The sequence below is a fragment of the Eumetopias jubatus genome, unplaced genomic scaffold (assembly GCF_037043125.1).
Source record: "Eumetopias jubatus isolate StellerSeaLion01/CBP00866 unplaced genomic scaffold, mEumJub1_p1.0 scaffold_7, whole genome shotgun sequence".
In the NCBI taxonomy this organism is placed as follows: Eukaryota; Metazoa; Chordata; class Mammalia; order Carnivora; family Otariidae; genus Eumetopias; species Eumetopias jubatus.
In genome coordinates this window covers 107,497,999-107,521,487 of record NW_028274813.1, presented here as the reverse complement: position 1 = coordinate 107,521,487, position 23,489 = coordinate 107,497,999, and the positions used below count along the sequence as shown (strand labels likewise).

Below are 23,489 nucleotides of genomic sequence, written 5' to 3'. Positions count from 1 at the left end.
GAGGTCTCAACATTTATCATTCACTTAATGCCTCTGTACTTCAGGAACGAGACGCAGTCTTCTACAATGCCAGCTAACACTATTTTACTCTTTCCAAAAAAGACCTCTACCTTCTTGTGTTGAGGTTGAGGAGTGGCAACTGTGTGCACATGCTGAGTTACCCAAAGAATCTGTGGGTCAGACGGACTTAAAAATAATTCTCTTCTCTTTGGTCCCACCTTCACGTCTAGTTCCAGATAGCTGGTACCACCAATTCCTGAGTCTTTTTGATGTTCTACAGGAAGTGGGGTGCTTGTCACTTTCTTTACAGCTAGCTTAGGATTTCAGCATTCTCAGCACTGCTAGGTTGTTTGCCACTGTCCATCTGTTTCCCCACACCCAAAATATGGTTGCTGTAGTCTCCTTTCCCTTTTGCTTTGGTAGTATGCCTTTTTTTTTTTTAATCCCTTTATGGTTATTTTTAGTGGAGTTTGAAGTGAAAGTGGAAGGTACGGCATGTTCTGTGTTCCATGCTTTAACCTAATTAGTGGCCTTTTTGAACCAAATAGAAATATTTCAAGAGGTAATTCCTTTTATTTTTTATTTTATTTTATTAAAGATTTTTATTTATTTATTTGACAGAGAGAGACACAGTGAGAGAGGGAACACAAGCAGGGGGAGTGGGAAAGGGAGAAGCAGGTTTGCCGAGGAGCAGGAAGCCCGATGCAGGGCTCGATCCCAGGACCCTGGGATCATGACCTGAGCCGAAGGCAGACACTTAACGAATGAGCCACCCAGGCGCCCCAAGGTAATTTCTTTTAAAGAGAGGGGATGATGGCTTAATTTTCTCATTGTGACCTTTAGCCGGAAGCTCTGAAGTAAAGCTTCCATCTAAAGATGAGGACCCTGAGGCCCAGAGATTCAACGACTTATCCAAGGATCTACAGTTTATACTGATAGAGGTGGAATTTGAATCTAGGTCTCTACTCTGGCAAAAGAAAACCCTTCTCCACATGCAAGACATTTGTGATCTACTCAGCAAACATTTATGTGTGCTTATGTTAAAGACTCCATCAAACTTCAAACTCTGATCTTTATTTTCAGAAATGGCTTTAAAACTATTAGAAAAGTATGAAAAAACGGAGCCAAAAAGATTTCTTGAGTGCCCACTTAGGGACAGTGGAATTGTACTAGATAGAGATTGTAGGGGGTTTGGACAGTATCAGATTTGAACGCTGTCATAAGGAACTCTGACATGCCTAGAAATTATTATAGCACAAGGTGGAAAAGGCAGATGCCAAAAGGAAGATGTAGACGAAGGTCAGAAGAAGAAGGTATTTTTTGCTGGAGAGATCAGAGCAGGTGTCATGAAGGATGGGTATTTTAACTGTACCTTGGGGAGATGAAGAAAAATGATAGTCCACGTAGAGTGAATGTATTTTTTTACTTATTTATTTTTTAACTTGATAAAGGATTTATTTTTAACTTGGTAAAGGTGATTCTAAAACTCACAAGAAAAACTCTCTTTGTCAAAACAACAGAACTCATAGAAATCTTCAGAAGATGGTGTTACTTTGATGACAATGACCTTGTGTGGCTCTCTGAATATGTTCTTCACCTATCTAGAGACGTTTTTCTAAGCCATGGACCTTGCTTTCATCATTTAACACATCATTCAAACCACTTCAATAAAACAGGGATCATACTGAAGAGGGATCTCAGAGGACTAGATGACACTCCAATTAACCAAGCACATCGAGCCAGATTGTTCTATGCCTCAGACTCAAGAGACTGGCAGAGAGAGGAGGCAAACAAAGGCAGAAAGAGCGAGGACCCAAGTGAAAAGAGCAAAATGCATGTGTTAAAGATGGGCTTTCAGTCTGACTCCTGCAGAAAAACCTGTCAGAAGATTATACACCACCAATCTTAATACGGTTTATAATAACCCACCAGATAGAATCACAAACCAGAACATGTACTAGTAGAGCATATACTCAGTGAGAATAAGAACATTATAGGACTGGCCTGGTGCCTTTTTAAATGTGTATGCATTGCTCTGGGTACTACAAATGCAAGGCTGGAAGAGGGTGTATGCTGTCTTCTTTTTTGACCCAAGGAGGGCCAATGGAAAAAACCAGCTTTTGCAAACATGTTGTGACTTAAATGACACAAGAATATAAATGGAATAATCAATTAGTGAAAACAACAGTGGGGCTTCTCTCCTCAAGCCATTCTGTGGGAAGAGAGATACACACTGGGCTGCCTGTGAAATTAAGAAATTGTGCCCAAAAATGTTTTAGGTATACTCCTCTCCCCTAAGGATTAAATAACATCATCAAACTTGGTAAAACAAATCTCTTATTATGGACCAATTTTCATTTTAAAGTCTAGCCCTGAAGTCTTGAATGGCAACTGCCAGGGTGAATTGTCCGAAAAATCATCGAGTTGACTGAATCATCACGAGCTTTCTAGAAGAGTCAAATATTCTGGGAAGCAGGATTCGTTCTCCTAGTTTGTCCTAATTTAGTTCAGGAATTTTGTACCTTTGTTAGTGTGTCTTACTTCTTTTTTTTTTTTTCATTTCCACTGATTGCTGTCATGAAAGTTCAAGGAAGAAGGGCAATTCTACATGGATTCTTTTTCCCATTACAAAGTGAGGCCATACAAACCCTGCATATGGTGAGGGCCTTTATGTGGCTTCATAACTAATCCACATGAGGAGAACTACAACACATTTAAAGATCTGAGGTGAAAACCATAAACAAAAAACATAGAAAGGGGCCAAATTCTTCTCATCTAGTAAAACTGCCATGCTCTAGTGAAGCTAAATAATCTCATTTTTTCCCTTCTTAAGGGTAATCTCCATGTTTATGTTATTTCTGCCAACTCCAAATACTACATACAGCTGACAAAATCCTTGAAGAGACCCATCTTATCCCATAGGGACGCTGAACGGAGAGGAGATGGGGCAGTTCTGGCCCTGGATAAAAGTAGTCTGATATTAAAAATTCTTTGCTTAAGGCACAAGTGTACCTGTCTGTGACATTTTTAATGGCACATTTTAGTGGCATGTAGCATCATCTTTTATGAATGAGTGTGTGAGAGGCCTTGTTACGACCCCCATGGGGACTGTGACAGCACATTAACGAGGGAAGAGCAGTATGGAGAAGGCAAGCAAAGGTGAACCTCGCTATTTTAGGAGTTTAAAACAATGAAGGCAACCTCTGAGTCCTGCATCACCAAACCTCAGGGAAGGACTGAGAGTTTATGGATTTGCAGGGGAGCAGGGGTGCGAGCAGAGGTAGAAAGGACAGAAAACTCTAGTTCCCGTTTTGTCTCTAGTTGATTCTTGTGTAATTTCAGAAAAAGTCCTTTGCTCATTTTCCTGTATTTTTATCTCACCTGTTTCTTTACCACCACTACCCTAGGGGAATAAAATGACTCAAAACACCTTGAGGAAGGTACCCACACAAATAGTAAGTGAAATGGCCTAGAGGAGACCTTGCAGGCTCTGACACTAGATCTCGCCTGAAGTGTTCACAGAGATCTACCTTAGAATGTGCTGGGTGACGAGGAGGAGTCCTTCCCTCTTTTTCTTCTTTCTCCCAGTGGCAAACTCTTCAAGACAAACCCAGCTCAACTATCAATCCCTTTGAGAAACCCTGCCTCTCCCCTAGCCCTGGGGCTCAGGGTCCTCTGGAAACAGCTCTACTGAAGATGCCGCTCTTCACCTCATGTTATGTCACGCTAAGGTATAGCATCATCCAAGTCACTCAGCTCTAGAGTTGATGCAGAAAGCTAAAGAAAGATAAGACTGCTTAGAGTCACAGAACATTAGTCTGGAAAGGGGCTTAGAGATCATTATCTTACAGAGGAAGAAATGAGGCCCAGTGAGGGACACTGGCTCGCACAGGACACCTAGAAAACCAGCAGCAAGGGTGAAACTGCTCTCCTCTTTCATTCCCAATCTGGGATTCTTATCTCTACACCACGTACTTCTCAAATGTTCTACATTCCATCTGGTCGTTTATTAAATGCATTCAATGACAATGATTTAAACATGCAAAGGGAATTTATGTAACGGCAAGGCCTGAGCTCCACAAATCAAAAGTACTAGTTTCCTCCGAAACAAGTTACCTGAACAAGCCCTTCATGATTCTGTTGGGAAATTCTGTTATGGCTTCTGTCTGCCATTATTGCTAACCCTCAGCTGATGCATACATATTATATTTCCTCTTAGATTCTCTTTTGTGAAGAAGCAGAATATGGTTTAACAAACATTGACTACTTTATTTTTGCTTTCTATAGTGCAGGTGAATTGAGTCTAAAGATATTTCCTTACAAATTCAACTGCATTCATGCATTACAAAAATCACAGAGAAAGTATTTGACCCCCAAAAAGGGGATAAAATCATGATTGCAACTCTGTCCGTGATCTTATTTAAGGAATCTTTTCTAGTTTTTAAAAAGCCCTCCTTTCTCTGAATCAACGTATGTGAGAAACAAATCTTGAAGTACTGGTGAGTATCCAGATTCTATACTAGTGTAATTCAGCCAGATGTCCTTTTTTTTTTTTTAAATGTTATTTTATTATGTTATGTTAATCACCTTCTAATGGAAATTGTATACATTTCCTTACAGATCAATAGTCATTGTACAGAAACCTTAGCATGGAGTTCTAGTGGGGTTATGTGTAGCACACTAAGATGAAGTCCATTCTAAATACAGCTATAAAGAGTAAAGACATTAAAACTGTGCTAAATACACACACTTCATCCTCCCCCCGATTGTATCATGCCCCATCCCCCAACACATGAAATGACTATATTGGAGCAAGGTGGTTTTTTCTTTCTAAACATACAGTACTTATACATCCAAATGAGGAGGGCTATATTCTTTAAAGTAATCACCTTTGGAAGTCATATATGCATTCCAACAAGGCCACCCTTACACAGAACTTCTCTGGAATCCTTCTTTTATCATAATGCATGCTCTCCAGATTTAGTGTGCATAAGGATCACCAGGGAACATGTTAATAATGCAGATTCTTAGAGATCTCGATTTAATTAGTCTTAGAAGGAGTCTGGGAACCTATATTTTTAAGAAGCTCTCCAGGAAAGTTTTATACAGGTGATGTGTGAGAAACAGCACCTCAGAATAGTCTGCACAAGCCATTCAAGGATATCAAAAGGATTTTGGAGTTAAACTTGGTGTACACATACACATAACACATTGGAGGTTTATTATTATTTTTTTCAAAATATTCATTTTTCCTGATATTACGGCAGATATACACAGAAGCATCTATTTGCAAACAACATACCTCCATGAAAGAGATTCCTAAACTCCAGACATCAGAATGGATTCCATACTGCTCTCCTGAGATTCTTTCAGGCTGTAAGAAAACAGAAGCTGGTGAGTTGATGTGAGCTACTCTGGGAAACACTAACACGAGCTCAGCTAAGGCAGGGAGCCACCAACATTTTGTGGCACTTTATGAAGCACAAAACAATTGTGTGTGTGTGTGTGTACACACAGGTGTATTACACAGGTAACATACAGAAATGATATGGGTAATATGGATAGATACCACCTCACTGAATCCTCACAAAGTCCCTGTGAGGAAAACTTTATTACCTCTGTTTTACAGATAAAGAATATGGAGGCTCAGATTGGTGAAATCATTTAGGCAAAATCCTCAGCTAGGAAATGAGCTGAGACTTGGACCCGGGTCCTCTCCCTCCAAATTCAGTGGTCTCAGCTGTGAAGTGACAAACTATACAACATTATATGTTATCACTTATTTGCACTTTTGAGACATGGGTCTGGATCACTAGGGATTCTATTTTTATTTTTTTAACTTTTCATTTGGCAATAGTTTCAAACTTACAGGAAAGTTGAAAAGCTAAGATTAATACAAAAAACATTCATATTTCCTTTGTCCAGATTCACCTACAGTTCAACATTTTATTCTATTTATCAGGGTTTCTTTTGATATGAACCATGGAACAGTCTGAAAGGTCCATTTGGGACAACTTGTTCTCCATTCAAGACATGTGGCAAATACCTGGTCTAGAAAGCCACAACATGCACACTCTCTACTTCAACATGAATAGTTTCATAGTGAAGTGGGTGCTGTCTAGTGTCTCTATCCCACCAGGATCTAGCATTCAGTATTGTATTTCACAGAATCTTTTGAATGAACACAGGAGCACATGAATAAGAGAAACCGAAGTCTCATGGAGGTGGAATGGTCGCTCAAGGCTACAGAGCTGGACATGGCAGGGCTGGGATCATAACCCATGCCTCCTGGCCCTCAGGGCACCATTCTGTTCCTGGGTCCACCCCTGGAGTTCCTGGTGGCCACCACTGGCATCAGCCTTCGGGAGCTTTCATGGGAGCCCTGAAGAGTACCTGGGGCCAGGATCAGCCTGGTCCACTGCACATGGGGGAAGTAGGCATCCACCACTCACCAGCAGGGGATATGCCAGGGGAGTGGAAGATGTAAGCCCGGTGCTCTCAGGTGATTGGCACAGTTCTACATCCCGGGGAGTTGGCTTAGCTGGGACCCAGAACTTTGTGATCTACTTTCTGCCCACACCTACCAGGCTACCTCAATATACTTATTGCCTTCTCCTGGGACCACTTGCCCTAAAATTACATAAAGCCCTGTCCTGAGGTAGCAGGATGGATTGTCTTATTTCCCTTCCTTTATTTATTTCTTTAATTTATAAAACCACTTTCCCACCAAGAACAATTCTTCCCAAGGGCCAAATGTCATGTGACCATCTCTCCCAGTTGCTACAGACACGGTCATTCCAATTCCCTAGTACTTTTACGTTCAAATCCCCTACACCATCATTTTGAAGTTCTTGTTCATGCATGAATGAACCCATTATCCAATTCCACTTAGTTCAATAGGTACTAGGATGAAAGCAGCCAATTAGTTACAGGAGTATCATCATCATCAACACCATCATCATCATCAACAAGACTACTGTGTGCATTTACTGAAGAATTTCCATATGCTTGACATTAAGTGCTGTTCATGCCTGTCTCATTTCAGATTCATAAACACCCATATTAGACTGGTACTATTACCATCCCCTTTTAACAGATGAGGAAAAAGAGGCATACAGAGGTTTAGTTTGCACCCACTATATAAGGACAGTAATAGCTATCATGTAATGACCAACGAGTATATGCCAGACACTGGACTAGATACTTTGCATCCTCTGTGCCTTGGGACAATCTTGCAAAGTTAGATATTATTGCCCTTATTTTACAGATGTAAAAACTAAGGCTTCATAAGATTAAGTGACTTGCTGAAGTCTAGAGCTGTGGGTCAGCATTAGGTGTATTTGTTTAGGAACATAGCCAGGATTCAAACCCAGGTATGTCTAAATGCAAAATCAGGGTTCTTCTAATGTGTCACACTGTCCCCAGAACTAGAAGTCAGAAGAGCCACACACCTAATCTTGATCTGGTCAGTATTTCTCAAAATACTGTCTTCAGTATTCATTGAAAAAAATAATTTCTCTGGGTGACTCTTTGGTATACTCAGCCTCAGTCACTAAACATTTCCACGTTCACTGCAGAGGCAATGACCTGTCTTATTCCTCTTTGCTTAGTGAATGTTTCTTTTATAAAGGCCCTGCTCATGGACCACCTGTTTGGTGAAACGTACCTCTACTTCTCAGGAAGAATTACAAATTCTTGCCTCTGTCCTTCATGAAAATGTTGGTTGTATCTTTAATATTAATTCATTACACTGTGTTGTAACCAACCGATTACTAGCCTGTTTCTCCTAAGAGGCCAAGAGAGTGCCTTATTCATCTCATACCTAGTACCATGGCTGACACACAGCCGGTGAGCAGTCAAGGCATGTTGCCTTGAAGGGATGCAATACAAGTTTACTGCACATTTGGTTTAAAGCATGTGCCAATTATTAAGTCCCCTGGAGTGTTCTACTAATATAACTTCCCCAGTAATATTGCTATCCATGCCCATCAAGAATATCCAGCAAACATGAAAATCCTAAAATCTGCCAGAATTCTTAAAGAAATAACCAAATGTTGCCTTCTTCCCTGTTTCTTCTCTCCTTACTCTCTCCTTTTCTTCATTCCCCTAGCTGACAGTTATCACTATCTAGCACTCATGCAGAGTACAGGAGTACACAACAAGCAAACAAATGCAAGTGGAGCCCAGATACAAAATATTTTGGCAGGACCAACAATAAGATTAAATACATTCATAATATTTGCCCACTGAACTATCAAAACAAATGTAAACTGGAAGCTGAAAATAAAGCATGAAAAAATCAGGGTACCTGGGTGGCTCAGTTGGTTGAGCATCCGACTCTTGGGGGTTTCGGCTCAGGTCATGATCTCAGGGTCGTGAGACTGGGCCCCACGTCGGGCTCCATGCTGGGTGTTGAGCCTGCTTAAGATCCTCTCTCTTCCTCTCTCCCTCTGCCCGCCCTCCCCCTGCCAGCTCACGCATGCTTTCTCTCTCTCTCTCAAATAAATCAATCTTTTAAAAAATAAGGCATGAAAAAATTAAATTAAAAAAGAAAAAAATAAAGTGATAATGGTCACAGGTGGCAAATAAGAGGGCTCCTTAAGGACGAGATTCTGACAACCTCTCATTGGAGAAATAATTCTTGCAATAAGCTAACAAAATGAGATCATTGTTGTGATGCTGTTCTCAAGCCTGAATGCTCAGTGAAAGTAGGTAGCCAGCTCTACGGGTCTACCTGAAGAACTGGTACAGTAGATAAAGGCTGGGAAATGCGCCCAGGCCCCTGAAACAGACACAGGCACAAGATGAGCCCCAATCCACTCTGAATTTAGGGAGCCAGGACTTGATGGCCCGAGGCTGCACAATTCAAATCTGTTCTCACACTTGAAGCCAAGGTGGCCTGCCCTGTCCTCTCCCGTCTAAAACAAAACAAAACAAAACAAAACAAAACAAAACAAAAAACAAAACACCAACCACCAGGTACCACGTTAATGAGAGAAGATCTGTGACGGACATTTTGCAGTTAAAAATCAAAAGCTGGGTTACTTTCTGACATGGCAGCGGTCACCAGTGTGGAAAGCTAAATAACAGGAAAAACATGACTCCCGTCTCAAGCACCTCTGTACTGAGGTTTAAGTGTAGGGAGGGAAGATTCTGGTCTGTTCTCAATGAGAACAGTAGGGAGTGGTGATGGTATAAAAAGCAGAGTTTATAAAGGATCTGAAAGGACAGTAGCTCCAAGCCGCACACTGTACTCCTTCCAGCTACCCTCTGTGACTTGTTATTTATCCAGGACCCCTTATTTAGCTGACTCACTCCAGAACTGTCTCTAGGTACAACAGGATTCACTTGTCAAAAGCAGGAAGATACCAAGGGACATCCCTTATCTCTTCTGATAAAGAATTTCTGCTCAGGGTTACACCAATCAGAAAATTAACAAAGTATGTACAAACACTTTAGGTTAGTAAGTAATCAAAATATGTATTACAAACAATGGGGAATTCTTTTTTTTTTTTTTTAAGTTGGCAACATCCCTGTGGGTAGTCTAGCATACTGGTCAGACCAGGGTTCTGGAGTCAGACTGCTCTAGCTTAATCTATCTTCTACGTCATGAATTCTCTCTTCTGCTATATCCAATATGCTACCAAGTAGTGAGTTTTTACATTTTAATCTAGTAGTTTTGCTTCAGATTTTCTCCATCTACTATGTCACTTTTAAAATCTGTGATTTGAAGTCTGTGTGTATCTGTTGTTCCTTCTGGTTCTTCTTCATGTTGTCTTGTTTCCTTGTGTGCCTGGTTTCTGTTGACTACTTGCCAGGTTTTGCTCTTGAAAGCATTTTGGAGAGATTCTCTGGGGCTTCAGGTAGATATGCCTACCTCAAACCAGGTTCTTAGCATGAAGCTCCATTTCCAACTCAGGCCATGAATATAAATACTTGGTGCAAATCTGTGTCAGAGTTAGTCTATAGCCACAACTTTTCCCCTTTTCCTTTTCCCTTGCTTCTCTGCTTGGCTCTGAGAGGCCTTCTTTTTTGTTCCTTGGGACTGGGGGAGGAGAAGGAGCAGCATCTTTGGCTCTGGTTCACTCTTCACACTGGGGGCAAGCCCTTCAGATTTCCAACATGATATGGAGAAAATCTCCTCTGAGACCTATAGAGAAGATCTCCTCCTCCTCTGAGACCCTCTGCCTTAGGAGGACCCCCAGAGCATTCACAGCTGTGGTACAGGCACATGGTGCTCCAACATTCTGCTTTCCCCTCTGTTGGCAGGATTCCATCTGAAAATTGTCCTGGGGGATCCCCTTTGTCTTTTTAGCTCTTCAGTGAATTTGAGATGATGTTTAAAGTATTTTACCCAGCATTTTTCAATGGAAGAGCTGGTCCAAATAGCCCAACCTGCTGTTATCAGAAACTAGAAGGTGGTGTCCTAATTAAATCTTGACTCTCACTACTTGGTCCACTCTGAGACCCTGGGATGAATTTACTTCACCTTCGGTTTCATTATGTATAAAATGAAGACAATAATAATATGTATACTTCATGGGGCTGTGTGAAGATTAAATGAATCCATTCGATGTGCTTGATTCAGTACCTGTCACATGGGAATGCTCAGTAAGTGCCAGCTTCCTTCTGACCACCAACACTGCTACGGCCACCACTGCATGAACATGGCTAATGTCACTGTATTATGTCATCTGTATAGGTTTCATTCTGGGTAAAGGTAATTTCCCAGGACAAGAACAGCCCAGGTGGGAAAAATGTTCAGGAGATAAGAACAGTCATTTTGATACACTTTCTTTTTAAAAGATTTTATTTATTTATTTGAGAGAGAGAGAGAGAGAGAGCACATGTGTGCATGAGCAGGGGAGGGGCAGAGGCAGAGAATCTCAAGCAGACTCCATGCTGAGCATGGAGCCCAATGCAGGGCTCGATCCCACGACCCTGAGATCATGACCTGAGCTGAAATCAAGGGTCAGACACTTCACTGACTGGGCTACCCAGGTGCCTCTTGATGGACTTTCTGATCACAAAGCACAAATATTTGGGTAAGATTTTAATTTCTAAAACTATTCATAATAATGTCAAACTTTTATATTTGATCAAATTTTATAATAATAAACAAACCACAATGACTGGGGAACAATGGGTTGAAGTTTTAGGGCCTTCTATGTTTAAAACAGAGTAAAATTTTTAGTAATTAAGATATCTGAGAAATGGTTTAATGGGAGCCCCCAAAGCCTTCTCAACTTCTCTTGTAATCCTGTGGGATGAGGTCTTTTTAAAATGTAGCTGAAAATCTTTCTTGCTTTGGCTTACAGTGTCTACCAAAACTAAATATCTGCCCCTAAAATGTAGTATGTTCTTGGACTTGCCACTCCACTTTCCGATTTCGTTGGTCAATGAGGAGGTTGGACCAGATGACTTTCCAAGTCTCCTACAAGTTCCACCCCTTAACATGCCCCAAAATTGTTAATTAGTATTATTTTTTCATGACTTAGGATCTTAAGAAAGCTGCCCTTTTTCCTAATTATCACTTTCTTATACCTTACATTTTAGATTATAGAAGAATGAAGTGAGATTGCACATGCAGGGCTATTTCTTTGATTTACTTTCTTTTCAATATTTGGCAGCCTAGTTGACTGTGTTTGAGTAATTTGGGGGTCTTCTATACCTTATAATGCAACTGAGATACTTAATATGAAAAGTTAAATGCTCTGCTTATAATTAGTGAATAAGTCATTCTGGGAAGGCAGCTTTCACGAACTAAATCATTCATTTAGCCCTGTGTGAAGGACCAGATATAGAGACTGAGAGAATAAACCCTGCTCCCCCCCCCCCCCCCCGAAGATCACAATCCAGATTGGGAGAGACACAGACATAATTTGGACATAGTGAGAGGCAGAGCAGTTAGAACTTTAGTCTCTGCAGACTGATGACTTCGGTCTGAATCCTGACTCCGCCACTTATTAGATGTATGAACTTGAGTAAGTTACTTAACTTCTCTATCCCTGTTTTTTCAGCTGTAAGATGAGAATGATATTACTTACCTGATAGGGTTGTTGTAAGGATTTAAAGCATTTATATATGTAAAAGTTTAAAAGGGTGACTGGTGCATGGGGTTAAATATTAGCTATTATGAGGGTATCATACCAGTTGACCTCTAACTGTATATTCCCACAACTTATTATTTGTCCTCTACCCCACATCCCGACCCCAACAATGTCACATTATCTTGTATTTCTAAGTCTTTGCTCATCCCTCCATAGTGATCTCTTTTAGGAAGTATCCTTTTCACATACTGTTAAATCATCAAATTCGTACACTGTATCCCTTCTTACTCTCTAAATGTATGTTTGATACAACTTAAGTCTTTATTATGTCACACATAATGTAACCACATATAATGCCAAGCTTCTCATTTTGCCCACATCTTATGCGGATTTGAGTGGTTCCGCCGTAACCTGGCTAATAGCATGGAAGGTGCCCAGTAAATACTGGTTGATTAACTGAAGGTACACAGTGTCAGATACAGCTTTCACTGGCACAGACCAGAGGCTGGCAAACTTTCTCTGTACACGGCCAGAGCATAAATATTTCTCCCTCTGTGGGCCATATGGTCTCTGCTGCAACTGTCACAGCGACTCTACTCCAGCCATGTAGCGCCAAAGCAGCCAGAGACAATACGCAAACAAAAGGGCGTGGCCACGTTCCAATAAAACTTCCGTTTCTTAACTAATTTTTTAATTTTGAAATACTTATTGATTCACAAGTTGAAAAAAATATATACAGGGAAGTTCTGTGTACCCTTCACCCCTCAATGGTAGTTCTATAATACAATACCGTGGTATCTCAGGCAGAGATTAAGACCCGTAACAGAATAATGTTATTTCTATCTTCTCCTACTCCCAACCTCTGATCTCACACCAATTAGGTAAGTATGTGGCCAACGAGAGTTGGCTGAATTGAGCGAAGCTCACTATTGGGCTGTCACTCGGCTTTCTAGGTCTCTTATGCTTTTTACAGCTTGAACTATAAAGCTGATGACTAGAATTCACTCACCCAAGAGGCAAAGCAATTTTAGCTGTGCCAGTCTGAGCTCACATTTCATAATTTTAATCCTCACATAGTCAATTAACAGATGGACGCATCACATTCATCCATAAACCAAAAGGAAAAAAGGTAATTTCTTTCGTGTACACCTGGGAAAGACAACCGTAATCTAGATTTGTACATTCAGACATGATGCAATTTAATTATTAGAGCAATTTAAAGCTACTAAAAACATGGGTAGATGAAAAGTTGTTTCATTTATAGTAGTTTTATTTATTTATTTTTAAATCACAGTGTTCCGTAATTCTTTCAAAGACTGAAAATATGGCATTTGGTAGGGATTTATTAATTATAAAAGTGGCTCACCAATCTCAGCTAACCTGGTAGAGCCAAGAGGGTGATTATGTTTTATATAAACAGATATGATGGCTTTAGAGGTTAATTTTTTTTCACATTACCTAGAAAAATGAGAAAGAATGGATTTTCTTTAAAAATCAGGCAAGACAAAAATTAACTATTCTGGTATCTCAATAAGAAAAAAAAAAGGGCTTGTACTGTTCTGAGAATAAGATCCAGAGTTCCATCCATATTAACATCTTTTTATCAAGATAATATATGAAGTGAGATTAAGAGCCAGGGTTCCATCCATACTAATATTGTTTAACTTCCTATAAAGACTATTGGAAGTAAAACAGACTAACTGAATAAATCCAGAATCCTCATTAAAAAAAAAAAAAAAAAAAAGGCCTTCAGATGTTAAAACAAAACTTGGTTCCAAAAATGACACTCAATAACCTTCCTACTTGTCTCTCCTGACCACCCACTACTGAAGTGACTGACTGTGGAAACTAATAAACAAAAGATTTGTGCCCCAAATAACTTCCCTTACTTAAAAGGTAGGAAAAAGGAAAAGGTCGAAGCCAAGTCGACACTGGGTCTTTGAAACAGTTCTATGTTTCTAATTTTTATATGTGGTAAATTTATTTCAGAGGAATTAGTAAGTTATCTTACGACAGGCATGAACCCAACAAGTACACAAAATATAGATGTACAAGTTCGAAAGAAAATTTCCTGCCTAACCTTTACGTTCAGAGATCCGTAAGTAAGAGTTGGTCGTGTCAAAAATTTAATTTTGATCAGGTGACAAAGCGTGTTTGTATTCCTAGGAAAAACAACCAATCTTATTGACTGATAGTTTGGGATACTTGAGGGTTAATTAAATAAGCAATGTGGCAAACTGGTCAATGTGCTATCAGGTACAATTTTTCTGTAGGATTAAACTTCAAAACTCAGCAATTTCACACTCGAACCAACTAGTTAAGTTAACTAAGCAGATAAGTTGGCAGCTCCTGTAAAAACCCCAACGCCTTTTAGAAGGATTTAAAAATCGGATCATGACTGGATTGACTTTGTAATTTATGATCTGTTAGGATAAAGCTGTTGAATTAATTCAAGAATTCTACATTACCAAGTACATAAAGATAAAGACGTTGGTTTTAAATGTTATTTTTGCATAAGTTTACTTACCGCCATATAAGCATTTGTTCCAACATACGTCTTGGCTATAGAATTCACCAGCTATGAGACAAAACAGTCTGTTAGAACAATATAAAGATAATGTGGAAATAAAATGGGCAATTATTCCTCATTTAACCTACAATCATCATTTCTATAAATCAACTAAAAATTATGTAAAAGGGAACAAATTTATCTACAAAGGCATTAAAAATGATTAAATCTCTCTTTTCTTTTGAATGTGATTTCCAATTTAAACAAGCACAGCATTACAGTTTATGGCAGATAACCTTAAACAATTCACTTAAACAGGATGCTTATCGCTTTAGTACCCCAAACCCGCCTGATATAAAAAGTCAATTTGAAGTAGAATTTGAACACACTCATTTTTTAGTCAGATGGCTCAGGATGTGAATGAAACCCATGCATTACTAGAATGGAATGAACACTAAATACGCTGGAGGGATAACAGACTTTGACAGCCCATAATACAACGATGACCTTCGCTTTGGTCTTCGTGTTTGGCTGGGAGTAAAGGTGGCTGCAATTCAAATCAACATCACAGCACGCTCATGGGTCACTATCACCAGGGTTCTCAGGGGAGGCCCAAAATGGAAATTAATTAAAATTTGTGCTGCACATTGTAATGGCCCTCCACCATTGTTGTTCCCAATATTAATTTTTATTGTGGGCCAGTTGGGCTCCCCAGGCACAGCTCCCACTCTGCCCTCCCTTTTGTCTGGTCAAAACGCTTTCATATCAAAGCTGCATATCAATGAAGTTTGCTATTCGTAAGTAGTAATTACAATATCAGCAGTTTTTACTGTCATTAAACAATGAACAATCATATTCTGATGAAGGAAACTCGCTCGGAGATTAAAAATGAATAACAGACTCCCAGCCGAGGAGAAGATGCAGAGGTCTGTCTGTCTGGCAGCTAGGTGATTTTTCAATCCAAAAAGTAGACTGAAAATAAAAAGTGGATGTTGCAGAAACGAGAGCAAACTGGGGGGGGGGGGGGGGCGGAGGCGGAAAGAGACCTACCTGAGTGCTAACTCCAAAATCGCACAGCTTGACCTGTCCTCTTGTGTTTACTAGCATATTGGAGGGCTTCACATCTAAAAAGGGACCAGAAAAGTCCACGTAACTAATTCCGGATCTATAGCGCCATGTTTTAAAAAAGCACACATGCACACCATACCATATTGCAGAAATGACATCATCTGTTCAACCCGGAATTCTAATCACAAATTTAATGCAAAGCATTTTATCTGGAGGCAAAATGCAAGGTCCTAACTCCTTCACTTCCAACCATTTCTGGTTTCTATGGAAGCAAGGGTTTATTTCAAGTGAAAGTCAAATAAAATCTTGGCTTCCCACAACAGTAAATACATCCATCATCCTATCCCCAGGCTTTCAGGAAAAGAGGTGGATAAAAAAATGTAATCTTCTTGCAAAGAATTTGCACAAAAAGGTTTAACTTTGCTGTCGATGTGAAACTATTCCTCCCATTTAAGAAGCAGTAAGGCCAAAAGGAAGCCAACAAGAAAAAAAATCATTCCTACGCTGCTGTTAACAGGTCATATCTGAATGAAAAAGGACAAAAAGAATGCAGTCTTGTTGTCTTCTGGTTTTACGTGACAAACCCTATTTCAGATAATCCTCAGAAACTGGTCTAAAAGGCATGTGGATGCGTGTGCATATATGCACATATCGATCTTTGTTTCATTTCTCCTTCTCTTCTCTTACATTACTTTGACTGCTGTTATAGTTAACAAAAGAAGTGACAGAGCTTTTGCCAAGGCAGTCGGTTGCTAAATAATGACACAAAGGGTTTCTGTGAAGCATTGTCAGTGACAACAATGAGCCCTTTCAGGAATTCAGGGAGCCCACAAAAACCATCAGAGCAGGACAAGAGCACACCACTGTTGATGGTACAGAATAGCACCTGCTTCAATGTCTCATCTTCAATGGCAAAAGTGGTCTGGAACAACTTGTTATATTTAATACAGCACATAACCTGAATTAACCCCAAACTGAACAAGAGACTCAATTTTTTATGTGACATTAAAAAATATGTGAGTCAATCCACCCTGACCTTCCATTTTGCAAAAGGGTATGCCAACAAAGTATCTTGCCAATAGCAGGTACTTAATTTAAACTTCAAGTTCAAACTCAGTAACCAACAACTATTGAAGCCTACTTCTGGGTGATAGGCGACATGCCAGGCACTTTCTCATACATGTGCTCATTTCACGTTGCCTGAGTGACACGAGAATGTAAATGCCAAGAAGGCAGGGACTTTGTTTCTTTTATTGACTACTATATTCCCAGCCCCTAGAAGAGTTTCAGGGCTATAGTAAGTGCTTAATAAATATTTGTTGAACAGATGAGAGAATAAATGAATGGAAACCATACACACAAAGTATGATTTGATGTTGATCATTGTTTCAGTGATCAGGGGTAGGCTATAGAACAGGTCTCAGCAGCAGCATGCCCTTCACACAAGACATACTATACTATATACTTCCTTTAGGGGCACTCTCTGAATACAGGTTAGGATGCCTAGGCTGCTATACGTTCTTTTATAGACAGCTAGTCTCTCTGTCTCCAACTTTCCTCAGTTTGAATTATAAATCTTATACCACCATCATATTAAAATTACCATGTTTACTATGTCATTTCTCTTCTGGATGAGGAAGTAAAAATAGTCCCTGACCTCTGCTAACCTAAACGTGAACTCTGAGTTAGCTCAATACATATGTATCGTAGATAGCCACAGTAGATACTCAATAAATGTTTGGTGAACTGAAAGAAATGTTAGACTCCACACAGGCTGGTCTTATTTTCCAAACCCAATTCTCATTACAGGCCCTCAACTTTGACTATTTTTCTTTCGGACAACCTGCTCTTTTATATATTGACAGCTTTAAACCACTCTTAGGCTACCACATCAGGTGGAGACAGTTCATAAGCAAACATTTTGAGCTCCCGGAAGAAGGAGCTGCCTGGAAATCACAAGGTATACCAAAATTAACAAATCTTTATCTTTAATCAGATACACTTTTGACATAGGTAGATCAATAGAGAGAGGAGCAATAAAACAACAGAACTGCTAGATTATACTCTAAAAGGCAAGGTGTAAATAAGAACTTCACTGCATTTTTCAGCTCTCCAACATCTTTTTTAATTTACACGCAAGCCTACTCCGGGACTTTTGCACCTTCACCTCCCAGCCCAGTTCTTCTCAGGGAAAGCTTCATCTCTGAAAGTAGTAAACATCCACTCATCCTCACATCCTTTGTATTCCTGGGCTGTTCTCATCATTGTCTCAGAAGAAAGACAACACCCCATCACCAAGCCTTTGCTCATGCTGCGTGTTCCTCTCTCCCTCCTGCCCGTCCCTACGTTGAGAAACCCTTCCTCAACATTTCCTGAATGAATCCTGCCTATACCTCAACTCAAATACCCCGCCTCCCTGTTGCCTTAACTACTCAGGCCAACAAGGTCTCGGCTTCCTTTGACCTTCACTGTCTGTGCCATTTGTTTGGAACTAAATATGGCGCACGGTTTGACGAGCAGTTATTTACCATATTTACTGGTGTAGGTATTACCACCCCAAGTAGTAAGGTCACAGGGTAGGAATATGCTTCACACATCGTTGTGTGTATTCTGACAACTGTACCTTGTTCACTGGTTAATGGCTTTTTTTAAACAATATGCTAAATTTGCTAATAGAAGTACCTCCTGCCCCTTCCCAGTAGTATCTTAGGACAGCATTTGAATATAAGAGACCCCTTTAAACAAAAACAATGGATTCAGGCTAGGAGACAGAGGACCTGCATTTTGGTCTTTTTGGCCCAGCCACAAACTTGGCATGTGAATTTCACAAGGCGGGTGACGTTTCAGTTTCTACCACTGCAGGGAGACAGTAATGGCCACTGTGTCAATTTTCAAGAACTGTGAGGATTAGATGAGATAATGAATGTAAAACTGCTTTTAAACTGCCAAACACTCCATAACTATAAGGTATTATTATCTACTGGTAATCAGTGAAACTGTTATACAACAAAAAGTGGTATATTTTGGGATATTTAGGAAGTAATTAGTTGTTGCGGCAAACTTCAGCTGTAGTTCAGTAAAATACTAGCTAAAATAAGGTAATTCCCAAAGTGCAGTAAGTAGAACTATGAAAACAATTTAATGTTCCTGAGGAGGCATTTTTGTCAGACCATGTGCACATATTCCTCAAAAAGGCTACTGGTCTCCCTGTATTTATGCTTCCTCTACCACAGTCTGTGTTGAACACAGCAGCTGAAGTGATCATTTATTTATTTTTTAAAAAAAATTTTAAGTGATCCTTGTAAAGCTAAATCAGACCATGTCATTTTTCTGCCTAAAACCTCCAAGGGCTTCCCAGCTCAACACAAAACGCAGACCTCACAATAGTCTGTGAGGCCATCTCTGAGCTGGTCCCCACTAGCCCTGTGCTCACACCCTTCCTATTCCTTTCTCTGCCCAGTCAGCTTCAATTCACTGGCCTCCTTGCTAGACATGCTCCTGCTTTGGGGTTCCATATCCCTGGAATACTCTGCTCCCATATATATGTAGAGCTTGCTCCTTCATTTCTTTTAGGTTTCTACTGAAATGTAATCTTGATAAGAGAAGCCTTCCCCAGTCACCCAGTAGGAACAGCAATACCTTCCCACCACAGATGTCTATATAAATCTGTTGTCTCAGTTGTCCACTCTTGAAGGGAACCTCCACAAATGCAGGGACTTATCTGTTTTGTTCACTACTATATCTAGAATGGTGTGTGGTAGTGACAAGAAACCCTATTTGTTGAACAAATGGTTAATGAATGATATCTCTTCTAAACAGATGGGGAAATGTGCTCATCCAGAGAATTTGACCTGAGAAGGAGCTGAATCTTTCCCCACTTAATGGCATATACTTCAGAATGAATACAGTTCACTATTAATGAACACACTTTTAAATGACATTTTTCATTCTGGAAAGAATCCACAGTCATTCAAAAACATGTATTCAACAAGTATTTACTGACACCTTAGCATGTGCCAGATATAATGGTGGGTGATGTGGAGAGAAACATGAGTAAGACCCTGTCAGTGCCCTTCAGGCTAATGCAGGCCAGGGACCTGCTGGCATATATATATTTTTTAAACAAAATATAGTACATGAGATTTCAGGATAACAACCCTGGTTATGTATAATTGAAATGGAATTCTCTTCCTGAACAAATGGCATGCTTCCTATAATAAAAACAATGAGAATTACACAACTAAAGAGCTTCCCAAACTTGGCTGTGCATTTAAAAACAACAAAAACCAAACCAAAACAAAAACCAAAAGCCAACTTTCGAGTTCCACCTCAGATCTACTGAATTAGAAGCCTAACTAACAAAGGCTGGTCTTCAGACCAGCATTTAGAAAAGACTAACACAACCTCCTGTATTGCTTCTGATTTAACTACTGTCCAGTTAAAGGTATCTGAAGAGAAATTTCTTCTCTTATTTTACTTTTTAAAATCAATTTTATTCATTTAAAACACCAATTTTATTGCAATCATTTTGAATGTACAGTTTGATGAGTCTGACAAATGTATACATCCATGTATCCACACCACAATCAAGATATGAAACATGTGTGGGACCCCAGAAAGTTCTCTGTGCCCTTTTATAGTCAACTCCTCCCTGACCTCTGGCAACCACTGACAAGTTTCTGTTTTTGCCTTTTCTACATACATTATGAATCCTCTAATAATTGGTTAGTGTTTAGATGGTATATCTACCATTAATATTCAAAGTTGATATGCTGAAGACAGTATGCAGTTGGGTCTTGTTTTTTTTTAACTAGTCTGACAATTTGTGCTTTTAATTGGAGTATTTAGGCCATTTACATTTAACGTAATTATTGATATGGCTGAGTTCAACCTTACCATCTCATTATTTGTCCCATCTGTTCTTTGTTTCTTTTTCTTCTCTCCTTGCTTTCTTTTGGATTAGTTGGGCTCTTTTTATCATTCCACTGATCTCTACTATGGACTTCTAAGCCAGAGGTTGACAAACCTTTTCTGTAAAAAAACATATTTCAGGCTTTGAGGGCCATATGGTTTTTGTTATAACTACTCAATTTTACTGCTGTAGTGCAAAAGCAATCATAGGCTATATATAAATTAATGGGTATGGCTGTGTTCCAATAAAATTTTGTTTATAAAAATAGGCAGTGAGCCAAATGGCCTGTGGACTAAGGTTTGCCAGCCCCTGTTTGAAGCTTTTTTTTTTTTTAAATGGTTGTTTTAGGATTTACAGTATGTTTAACTTCTCAGTTTACTTTCAAGTAATATTTAGTATTTCATTTATAATGTAAGAACTTACAACAATACACTTCCATTTTCTTCCTCCCATCCTTTGTGTTACTATTACATATCTTTTCTCTATATATGTTATAAGCTCCACACTACACTGTCTTTATTTTTGCTTTAATCTTTTAAATTTAAAAGTGAGAAAAATTTATATATGTCTACATGTTTACCATTTCTAGCGCTATTTATCCCTTTGTGTAGGCCTAATCATCCATTTGGTATCATTTTCCTTCTGCCTCAATAACTTCAACATTTTTTTCATAATGTTGGTCTATTGGCAATAAGTAAAATTTTCTTCTCTGCTTTGTTTGCCTGAGGAAGTCTTATTTTGCTGTTATTTTTGAAAAGTATATTTACTAAACATAGAATTTTGGATTGATAGGGTCCCCCCCCACACACAACATTTTAAGGATGTCTTTCCATTATCTTGTAGTTTGCATAGCTTCAGACAACAAGTCTGCCGTCATTCTTCTTCTGCCTCTTCTTTGTTCTACTTATTTTGTTTTTTCTGAATATTTTAAAGATTTTTTAAATCACTGGTTTTTAAATTTTTTATTCTGTTGCACTTTGGTATGGTTTTGTGTTTATCCTGGTTAGGGTTTGTTGAACTTCTTGGATCCACAGGCTTATGGGTTTCATCAAATTAGGAAAGTCTGGAGTCTTTATTTCTTCAAATTATTTGTTGTTCCTTTTTCTCTCTCTTTTCCTTCTGAGACTCCAGTTACACATACATCCTAGGCTTCCTGATACTGTCTCAAAGGTCACTGAGCCTGTGCGAATTTTTTTTTTTGTCTCTTTTTTCTTTCTAGTATTTTTGGATATTGTCTGTATTTCTAACATCAATATCACTGATTGTTTTTTTCTGTAGTGTCTACTCCACTGTTATTACACCATGTGAAATTTTTATTTCAGATATTTTATTTTTTATCTCTAGATGTTCCACATGATTCTTTATGAACTTCCATTTCTCTCCTTATAGTGCTCATGTTTCCCTTGAGATCCTTGAATATACTTGTAATGTTTATAACAACTGTTCTAAAGTCCTTATCTGCTAAGTCCATTATCTCATGGTGTGGGGGGGTGAGGGGTCCTGTTCATATTGATTTTTCCTCTCTTGGTTATGATCTTTCATCCATTATCAGAAAAATTCTTTGTTCACCTACTAATTCTTATTTGGATGCCAGATATTGTGAATCTTATGTTGTTAAATTTTGAATTTATTGTAATCCTTTAAAAGAGTGTCAAAACTTGATACTGGCAGGTAGTTAACTTATATGCAGATAGCCAGATCATTTTGAAGCTTATTTTTGAGTCTTTATTCATGGAGAGCCTAGAGTAACCCCTACTGTAGGGCTAGTTTAGTCCCACTATTAAAGCATGACCCTTCTAAAAAGTCTCTTTTGAATGCTCCAATGTATTCAACAAGGTCTCTCCACTCTGGCTGACTGGAATTTAAAAAATTCCCAACCCCATACAAGCTTTGGGAATTGTTAAGCTTATAGTTCCCCAGAAATATTCTTTCCCAGACAGTAGTTCTTTGTCTAGCTTTATAAGACTTCACCTGCGAATGCAGAGGTTGATATTTGGCTAAAGACTTAAGGAGACTCTAATACAGTTTCTCAAGTTCTTTTTCTGCATAATTCCTGCCTCTTTAGGGCTCTGCCCTGTAAATTCTAGCCATTTTGGCTTTCTTGATCTCCAAACTCTGTCTCTTCAGCTCAGTAAGGCCTCTGGGCTCTCTCTTGGTCCCCTCTCCCTATGCTGCAGTCCAAAAACTGTGTCAAGGCAGAAGGCTTGGGTGATTATAGAGTTCACTTCATCTGTTACCTTTTCTCAGGGATCATAGTCCTGAAATGTTTGTTATGAACAGATGTTTCATAAATTTTGTCCAGTTTCTTAGTTGCTTTTGGTGGAGGACAAATCCCATGCCAGTGATTGCTTCCTGGGCAAAGGTGGGAATATCTCTTTATTTAAAAATTCTTGTCATTTATCTTTTGTTCATTGTTTTGACCTGATACCATAAGCTGCCTAAAATCTTTTAAGTTTACTATTTATTTATTTATTTTTTTAGTAATCTCTACACCCAATGTGGGGCTCCAACTCACAACCCCAAGATCAAGAATCACATGCTCTTCTGACTGAGCCAGGCAAGTGCCCCTCAAATCCTTTTTTGAAATAGATAGGGTATAATATTAAGGCTCTATTTAGTTAAGCTAAATCTTAATTCATTTGGCAGAATTTGAAGCAAATGGGATTTCTTTTATTTTTTTAATCATAAAACTTTATTTTGTGATTTTAGGATTTATTTACTTTTTTTTGTTACTGATATAAATTTTTTTACTAACATATAATGTATTATTTGTTTCAGGGGTATAGGTCTGTGATTCATCAGTCTTACACAATACACAGCACTCACCACAACACATACACAAATGGGATCTCTTTTAAATGTTGGAATGAGTATGGCTCCTCCAATTTAAGTTTTACTTCATCTAAATAAAATATTCCAATATATATATTCCTAGTATATAGCCACCGAA

At 39.0% G+C, this 23,489-nt stretch overlaps 1 protein-coding gene across 5 annotated transcripts in view; it reads right to left on the bottom strand.

Moving 5' to 3' along the window:
* The window catches only part of MAP2K5 (mitogen-activated protein kinase kinase 5), a 252,618-nt gene that overhangs the window by 98,184 nt on the left and 130,945 nt on the right, over window positions 1-23,489 (bottom strand). For all 5 annotated transcript variants that reach the window (XM_028100051.2, XM_028100050.2, XM_028100053.2 and 2 more), the window contains 3 exons: window positions 15,610-15,683; window positions 14,578-14,628; window positions 5,303-5,374 (listed from right to left, as the gene is read on the bottom strand). In XM_028100051.2, coding sequence (XP_027955852.1) covers window positions 5,303-5,374; window positions 14,578-14,628; window positions 15,610-15,683 — 197 coding nt within the window. The remainder of the gene's footprint in view (window positions 1-5,302; window positions 5,375-14,577; window positions 14,629-15,609; window positions 15,684-23,489) is intronic.